Source organism: Mandrillus leucophaeus, unplaced genomic scaffold, assembly GCF_000951045.1.
Source record: "Mandrillus leucophaeus isolate KB7577 unplaced genomic scaffold, Mleu.le_1.0 Scaffold1390, whole genome shotgun sequence".
Taxonomy (NCBI): Eukaryota; Metazoa; Chordata; class Mammalia; order Primates; family Cercopithecidae; genus Mandrillus; species Mandrillus leucophaeus.
In genome coordinates this window covers 242943-252412 of record NW_012101355.1, presented here as the reverse complement: position 1 = coordinate 252412, position 9470 = coordinate 242943, and the positions used below count along the sequence as shown (strand labels likewise).

General features: G+C 34.0%; 1 protein-coding gene across 1 annotated transcript in view; it reads left to right on the top strand.

Moving 5' to 3' along the window:
* The window catches only part of FAAH2 (fatty acid amide hydrolase 2), a gene marked incomplete at its 5' end in the record, with an annotated part of 178555 nt that overhangs the window by 62771 nt on the left and 106314 nt on the right, over window positions 1-9470 (top strand). The window contains 2 exons of the mRNA XM_011973665.1: window positions 1365-1500; window positions 3655-3772. Coding sequence (XP_011829055.1) covers window positions 1365-1500; window positions 3655-3772 — 254 coding nt within the window. The remainder of the gene's footprint in view (window positions 1-1364; window positions 1501-3654; window positions 3773-9470) is intronic.

Below are 9470 nucleotides of genomic sequence, written 5' to 3'. Positions count from 1 at the left end.
GTTTTAGGTCTTACATTTAAGTCCTTAATCCATATTGATTTAATTTTTGTATAAAGTGTAGGAGGTGATCCACTTTCAGTTTTCCACATATGGCTAGCCAGTTTTCCCAGCACCATTTATTAAATAGGGAATCCTTTTTCCATTGCCTGTTTTTGTCGGGTTTGTCAAAGACTAGATTGTAGTAGATGTGTGGCATTATATCTGAGGCCTCTGTTCTGCTCCATTGGTCTATATATCTATTTTGGTACCAGTACCATGCTGTTTTGGTTACTGTAGCCTTGTAATATTGTTTGAAGTCAGGTAGCATGATGCCTCCAGCTTGTTCTTTTTGCTTAGGATTGTCTTGGCTAAATGGGCTCTTTTTGTTCCATATGAAATTTAAAGTAGTTTTTTCTAATTCTGTGAAGAAAGTCAATGGTACCTTGATAGGGATAGCATTGAATCTATAAATTACTTTGGGTAGTATGGCCATTTTTACAATTTGATTCTTGTTATCCATGAGCATGAAATGTTTTTCCATTTGTTTGTGTCCTCTCTTATTTCCTTGAGTAGTGGTTTGTACGTCAAGAGATCCTTCACATCCCATCTAAGTTGTATTCATGATATTTTATTTTCATTTTAGCAATTGTGAATGAGAGCTCATTCATGATTTGGATCTCTATTATTGGTATATAGGAATGCTTGTGATTTTTGCACAGTAGTTTTGTATCCTGAGACTTTGCTAAAGTTGCTTATCAGCTTAAGACGATTTTGGGCTGAGAGATTGTAGGTGATCAAGAAAGGACTTATAGTTTCACTTAAGTCTTGAAATCTGGTTATCCATCTAGCATATTAAATTGTGAAATACATTATAGGCAGTGGAAATGGCATAAACAAAGTTATAAATGAGCATTAAAATAGCCTGTTCTTTGTGGAAAATTGCAAACAATTTGTTATGGCTTCTGTTTAGGTATCAGGTTGCAGAGAGCTTTGTATACAAGTTAAAGGAATGTTGACTTTATCCTCTAGGCCAGTAGACTTGTTAATCTGTATTCTAACTCATCTTCATCCATATAGGCTCTGCAGGCTGTTAGAACCATCGCAGAAAGAGAGAATAGTCTAATAAGTAGGGACCATTTCTCCATCAGAGTAGCTCTCGTTTGGCTGTTTTATATTGAAGTTCTTCATTGTACTCTATTTGGAAAAAAAAATTCACTGCTTTTAAGAAAGCTAATAAAATTGTAAAACTACCACAATGAGATATAAGAAGACCTGAAAAGTTTTAACCAGGAGAAAAAATATTTAAGATAAACACCATAATGAAATACAACATGCAGAGATCATGTCTTATTTTGGGCAGCTAACCTGAGTGTCTAACCTTTCAGGTGTGGTTCCCAACAAAGGTCAGTTTCCCATGGCTGTGGGAGGCCAGGAGTTGTTTCAGTGCACTGGTCCGATGTGCCGCTATGCTGAAGACCTGGCCCCCATGTTGAAGGTCATGGCAGGACCTGGGATCAAAAGGTATGTTCATTTATTTTTATTTCCTCAGACTCTTATCCTGACATTCATTCTCTCTTTATTTATTAATGTCATAGAGGTAGACTTTCAGTCCTCAAGCAAATAATTATTGCAGATATTTATGAGAGAGCCTTTATATACTTATATAAGTGGATACCATGATTCACAAATTGGGAAGATGCCGTGTAAAAGTATTTTACTGAGAAAATACAAAGAGAGGCCTTATTTTGGGATGGAAACGGTGAATCTTTTTGTTGTTCATTTGTGAATTTGAGTATAAGGACTATGTGCACTTCAAGTTCAGCCTTTCTGATTCTTCTGCCATCTGTCACCATATACATACTTTCCAATCTCACCTAGGCATCAATGCTGCTTGGAAATCGGTTTCCATAGACAGCATTTTTTTTTTTTTTACGTTTTCTATAGCAGTGATTTCAAATTATTTCCATTTCCAGCAAACCTGTGATCTTCTCCTTTCCTTTACCCTCAAGTAAATACTCCCACATTTTATCTCATCAAAAAAAAAAAAAAAATGCAATCTATATGTAACTTACTTCAGTTTCTTACCATCACATTTTTCTAGGTCTCCAACGTTCATTATTTTCTCCTTTTAGAGTGGAGAAAATATCTTTCCATTTTGCTTTAGCATATAAGTAGTTTCAGTTATGCTCTTGATCTTATGTTCTCTTATTCTCTCAGGTCTTTGTTCCACTACTTATCTCACCTTAGTATGACTTTAACCTCTCTCTGTCTCTCTCTGTCTCTCTGTCTCTCTCTCTCTCTCTGTCTCTCTCTCTCACACACACACACACACTTATGCACCCTTGTCATTATAATTAAACATCCTAAGTGTCTCTCATCTTAAAATGAGACAAAATTTTTTTAGCCACTTATTCCCCTTAAGCCACTACTCTATGCTGCTTTTTGCCCCATTGCCAGACCCTTTGTGTGAATTATTTATACTCATTGACTCTAAATTCTCACATTGCCGTCTCATAAATGAATTCACTGCAAACTGGTTTTTACCACCAAAATTATTCTTGCCAAGGTCCCTGACTTTTTTTTTTTTTTTTTGCATTTTTGCTAAGAATAATGACTGCTTCTCAATACTTACCATTCATTACCTCATTATAACTGGTGGCAGTATTGATATTACTCCATCATTATTGAAACAAACTCTGCCCTTGGCTCTTGTGATACAATCTTTTTTAAAATTATTGCTAATTTTTGTGGGTACATAGCAGGTATATATATTTATGGGCTACATGAGATATTTTGAAGCAGTCATGTAATGCATAATAATTGCTTCATGGAAAATGGCGTAGGTATTCATCCCCTTAAGCATTTATGCTTTGTGTTATGGACAGTCCACCCTTTTGATATTGCTCCTTTTCCTTTCATCTGCCTTACTGGCTCTTCCTTCCTTTGTTCATCTCTTATATATTGGTATTCTAGAAGGACCTGGTTTACTTCTCTGTCTTCTTTCTACTTACCCTCTCAGAATGACTCCATCTATCCTTGCCACTTCAACCATTTTCCATACACAGATGATGCTGAAATCTACCTCTTCAGCTCACTCTTTTCACTTAAGCTAGAGGACTGTCTATTTACTACTACAGGAAGACTGGCCATTTCAGATAACTGAAACTCAATATATCTAAAACTGATAGTATTTTTCTTCCAAGCTCCAGAAACCTGATCCACTACTTCAATTCTTGCCCAATCCCAGTGATTGGATGACCAAAATCAACCCAGTTGCTAAAGCCTCATATCCAATTTTTCTCAGTCATTACATCTAAGCAATGCTGAGTCATATTGAAACTACCTACTAATGATTTCTTACATCTTTATATATCTCTCAATCATCATGGTTACAGTTCTAGTTCAGGCTACAATCATTTCTACCATTAACTGCTACCAAAGCATTTTGATTTGTCACTATGTCTACAATTTTGATGCATTTCAAACCATTCTCTCCCCTGCAGCTCAAGTACATTTCTTAAATGCAAATCTAAATTCTAAAGGTATAACACTGTTTCTGGCACACAGTGCTCAGGGAAAAATACTTCATTAGAGCTGAAGCTCAGATGTCAGGATTGAACTAGTAAGGATATCTAAATAATTTGTTGACGTCAGTTTCCTTTTAATGCTCCACAGGTTAAAACTAGACACAAAGGTACATTTAAAAGACTTAAAATTTTACTGGATGGAACATGATGGAGGCTCATTTTTAATGTCCAAAGTGGACCAAGATCTCATTTTGGCTCAGAAAAAGGTAATTTTAAATAAAATTTGTTTAAGAATTATTTTTAGTCAAGGAGATGCTATTCTGAACCCTTTACTTCACTTTCTGCCAAATATTTCTGTGTTAGCATACGGAATTAAGGTTTTCAGAACTTATACTAAGCAATTTTGGGTGTAATTTTTCATGGTTATTTTAGATATTTTATTTTTTAGTAATGAAATGAGTACTTTGAAAATAAAGTATGATAAATCAAATAAATAAATTGCTCAGAGGTAACCGTTATTAATAATTTGGTATGTATCTATCCAGTGATTCTTCTATGCTCATGTGTAGATGTACATTTTAGGTAATTGAGACAACATTATATATGCAATCATTTTAGCCTGAGCTTTATTTTAAAATGCTTTTATAATCAGATGAAATAATAAAACAAATTTGTCTTTTTAAAAACAAAGGTTCATTTGGGAAAGAAGAATAATAAGGGGAACAGCTCTATCAAATTTTAAAAGTAATTTTTAAACTACTACTTAATAATAATACAGATTATTACTTGGAAGCAATGGAATTGTATATCTCAATCCTCAAGGGAATCAGTATAACAACTCACAGTAAGAATGAGGAAAGTGTTCTAGTGAAAGTCGAATAATCTCTAAATTAGAATCATCTAAATAGACCAAAAACCACTAGTCAAAATTGTTTTGCAATACTTATGAATTATGAAACATATGTGTAAAAACTAGAAGAAACTTAAGTGTGGTGGAAGATGGCTTTTATATTCTGTCTTTGTTTTGTGCCACCATGAAAAAATGTCTGTGACTCGATAACTTACAAAGAACGAAAATTTATTTCTCATACATCTGAAGACAGGAAAGTCCAAGATCAAGGTGCTGGCAGGTTCAGTGTCTGGTGAAGGCCATCTTGCTGCATTCTCCAGAAGGGAGAAACATGGCAGAAGGGTGGAAGAGACAGCTGCTAAGGCTGCATGAAGCCTTTTAAGAAATGGCTGTAATTGCATTAACTAGGGGCAGCCCTCATGGCCTAATCACCTCTTAAGGGCCCCACCTCTTAATACTAACGCATTGGCAACACCTGAATTTTGGAGGCGATGCATTCAAACCATAGGTCAGGAGATCGAAGCCATCCTGACTAACACGGTGAAACCCCGTCTTTACTAAACAAAATACAAAATACCCTGGTGGCGGGTGCCTGTAGTCCCAGCTACTCGGGAGGCTGAGGCAGGAGAATGGTGTGAACCCAGGAGGCGGAGGTTGCAATGAGCTGAGATCATGCCACTGTACTCCAGCCTGGGAGACAGAGCGAGATTCTGCCTAAAAAAAAAAAAAAGAAACAAACAAACAAAAACAACAACAACAAAAAAAACCAAAACGTAAACACAGCATATGTGAATACATTACTGTGTTACTAGATTTGAAAATCATGTTATAAAATTATGCATTTTTAAAAATCTATAGGTACAATGTAATTCATATAAAAACTCAGTGGATTTTTAAATTTCTTTTTGTAATGCTATGGTTTTTGATATTTTCATCATATATCCTATTTTAGGTTGAACTCATTTATTCTGTGAGTTTTTAAATAGCACTCTTTGCATTAGTATTAAAAGAGGAAAAGAGAAAAGTGAGATCTTCATAGGTTATAAACCCAGAAACAGAATTTCTTCCTATATTAACTTTTTACATGTATTAAGATAGCTTCACATATAGGAAATAATAATATCTAAAAGAGAGAAATCATAGAAAATACTGTCAATAAAAATGATAGAGGATTATTAACCTTATACAGGCTATAACCCATTATAAGAGAAATACCACCAGGGACACAGGAAAAGGAGAAAGGTAAATTATAAAAGAAGATATGTAAGTGAATAGTAAAAACACAAGAAATGTTAAGACTTACAAGTAATTAAAGGAGGAACTATAGAAAAATTAAGATACTATTCCTCGGTTGCTTGGGTTGATAAACCATAGAATGCTAGTGGCAAAGCAAATTGGTACTTTTCTGGGGAGCTGGAGGATAAATGCAAAGTTATGAAGCCAGGTGCAGAAGGACAAAAGTAAGTGAATGGAAGTAAATTACTCGCATTGAACTTTTAGTCCATATAAGTTGCTCTCACAGTAGAATTACCTCACTTCCTGTTCTGTAACTTAAGCAAAAATGTTAATAACTTAATGTACAGACTCTTCATTACCAAATTCTCTAGCCAATTTAATATTCTGACCCCAAACCCTTCCCTTTACAATATTAAAATGATATTTTTGCTGACCTGAAATTCATGCATATGAAAAGCCAATTTTCCTAAATGGGGTTTTCACTTGTGATACTAACCAAGAGTGTCACTGTTACTGAAACTTTCTCTGCAGTCTCAGAAGTGACAATGTTGCAGACTTCATCACCTGTTGGCATCAAGTAGCAGGGAGAGCTATCATAGAATAGTTTAGCTTGAAATAATACTTTAAAATAGTCGCCTGCTAAAAAAAGAGACAGATTGAAATACATGTGAATTCATTTAGGAGTTTCATTTCATATTGGATAATTTTAGAACAGGCTCTAGTGAAGGTTGGTGTATGGAATACAAGGATCTATAATACTGTTGTATGCTTTACCAGTTGATTCAATAAGATAAATTTTATAACCTCAATATTTTTCCAGAAACCATTTTATAAAATTCAGATGTCTATTTCTGATTAAAAATTAATTTTTGCCATACTATGTTCTTTTTTATATTATCTACATGAAATCCAGGGCAATCTCTTTAAAATATAAAATAAGGTAAGCATGCTAACCATCACCATTATTATTTATAGAAAGTATGCCAAAGAGAAATTAGAAATAAGAGGTGTGACTATGAAAAAAGACAAATCAATAATTATTTATAGAATAAGATGTGAGTATATTCTTGTTAAATGCAAAGAGTGCTGTTTAAAAACTCATAGAATAAATGAGTTCAACCTAAATTAGGATGTACAATGAAAATATCAAAAACCATAGCTAACATATCTATCAGCAATAACCAGATAAAAAGTAGAATGAGGAAAACAGAGAAGGCAAATAGAAAATCCTACAAAATGCCTACAGACTCTAAAAATAAGGATGTACAACCTACCAGAGAAAAATTACGGAACTTTACTAGGAGTCCTTAAATGAGTTTTGAATAAAAAGACAAACTTAGTTTTATAGCTTGAGTTGTTGGTGGATAGATCCCATAGCCTATATAATCCGTGTCACTGGGATTACAATTATCATTCCTTTTTATAATGTTCCTAGTCACACTACAAAATTCCATCACAGCGATAAAGGCATTTCTGAAACACCAACAGGCCTGCTGTTCTGTAATCTGTCATTGAATAAATTAGTTTATGTCTCTTTGTTTCTGTATATTTTCTGAAAAGGAGGAAGTGGAGGAACATGAGAATGAGTGATGTGTGTATCTGAGGAGGGAGGAGATAAATAGAGAAAGACATTGTTACATCATTGGAGGTGGGGTAAGTATGTGTGCCACCTCCACCATTCCCAAGCTATTGTCAGAAAAACACCATGTTTTAGGACAGGATGGCTATATTTTATAGCAACTAAAATCAAATTAGCAATTTTTATTATGGAAGTTGAGAAAATGATGTTAAGCTTCTCCCATCAGAATAAATAGCCAAGAAGAAACGAAAATTTTGATTCAGGAGAATAAAAATATTAAGGATTTAGTATTCCAGAATTTTAATATGGCATAATATATTTAAATATTTCTCTAAAGTTAGTAACTTTATATAGCAATTTGAACTTTGTCCAGTTTCAGGTTCAATATAAAGAGCGAGCTTTTTTGATTTTGTAGCAGAAACTCAATAGTTGTTAACTGATGTTGGTCTGTAATTGTTTCTAAATCAGACTAAAAGGAAAGGAGTTATGGCATCACACTTTGTTGAGGATATTTTATAATCCAGGTCTTTTTATCATTTCTATATTTCCTAGCAACACCTTACTTTTACCTATTTTGTAGAAAAAGATACCAAGGCCTTGTGTGCTGTTGAATTTTTTTATTAGCAGATTTTATTTTTAGAACAGTTATATATTTACCAAAAGATTGAGCAGATAGTACAGAGAGTCCATGGGTAGCCCCTCTTTCTTTCACTAGTAGTGTACATATTTCATGACTGATGAAACAGTATTGATATATTATTGACTAAAGTCCACAGTTTACATTAGTGTTTATATAGTACAGTTTTACAGCATTTGACAAATGCATAATGGCATGTAACTATCATTACAATATCATACAGATTTTTTTTTACCACTCAAAAAACTTCTGTGCACCACTTATTTATTCATACATTCTCCCCACTCCTACTGGAAACCACAGATTTTTTACTATATTTATGCTTTTGCCTTTCACCTAATATCATATATTTAGAATCTAAATTATGTAAACTTTTTATACTTGCTTCTTTCACATTGAAATATGCATTTAAGTTTCCTCCATGTCTTTTTGTGGCTTGATAACTAATTTCTTTTTATCTCTGAATAATATTTCATTGTAAGGATGTACCACCATTTTTTACCCATTTACCTACTAAAGGACATCTTGGTTGTTTCAAAATATTGTAATCTTTGAACAAAAACTGTTATAATCATTTATGTGCACCTTTTCCATAGACATAAGTTTTCTATTCAATTAGGTAGCACCAAGGAACATAATATACTTTGCTTTGCTAGAAACCTTGAGATTGTCTTCCAAAGTGGCTTTATTATGGTACTTCAGAAAAGGAGAAGGAATTTCTTCTGCTTCTCTGGAGTACCCTAATATTAGTACCCTTACACACACACACACACACATATATATATATACACACACATATATAATATATAATGACAAATGTAAATGAAAGTTTGTACCCTCTGACCAACATAGCTTTATTTCATCCCCTCACACCACCCCAATTCCTGGCAACTACCGTCCTACTCTGTACTTCTAAGAATTTGACTTTTTTAGATTACATAAATAAATGATATTATAAAACATTTGTTTTTCTGTATCTGGTTTATTTCGCTTAACATAATGCCCTTCAGGTCCATCTATATTGTTGAAAATTGCAAAATTTTCTACATTTTTAAGGCTGAATAATATTTCTTTCTTTTTTGATATTTTATGGATTTTTATTATTATTATTATTATACTTTAAGTTCTAGGGTACATGTGCATAACGTGCAGGTTCGTTACATATGTATACTTGTGCCATATTGGTGTGCTGCAACCATCAACTCGTCAGCACCCATCAACTCATCATTTACATCAGGTATAACTCCCAATGCAACCTCCCCCCTCCCCATGATAGGCCCCGGTGTATGATGTTCCCCTTCCCGAGTCCAAGTGATCTCATTTTTCAGTTCCCACCTATGAGTGAGAACATGCGGTGTTTGGTTTTCTGTTCTTGCGATAGTTTGCTGAGAATGATGGTTTCCAGCTGCATCCATGTCCCTACAAAGGACACAAATTCATCCTTTTTTATGGCTGCATAGTATTCCATGGTGTATATGTGCCACATTTTCTTAATCCAGTCTGTCACTGATGGACATTTGGGTTGATTCCAAGTCTTTGCTATTGTGAATAGTGCCGCAATAAACATACATGTGCATGTGTCTTTATACCAGCAGGTCATGTATATAAAACATTTTCTTTATCTATCCATCAATGCACACTTAGGATGTTTTCATATCTTAG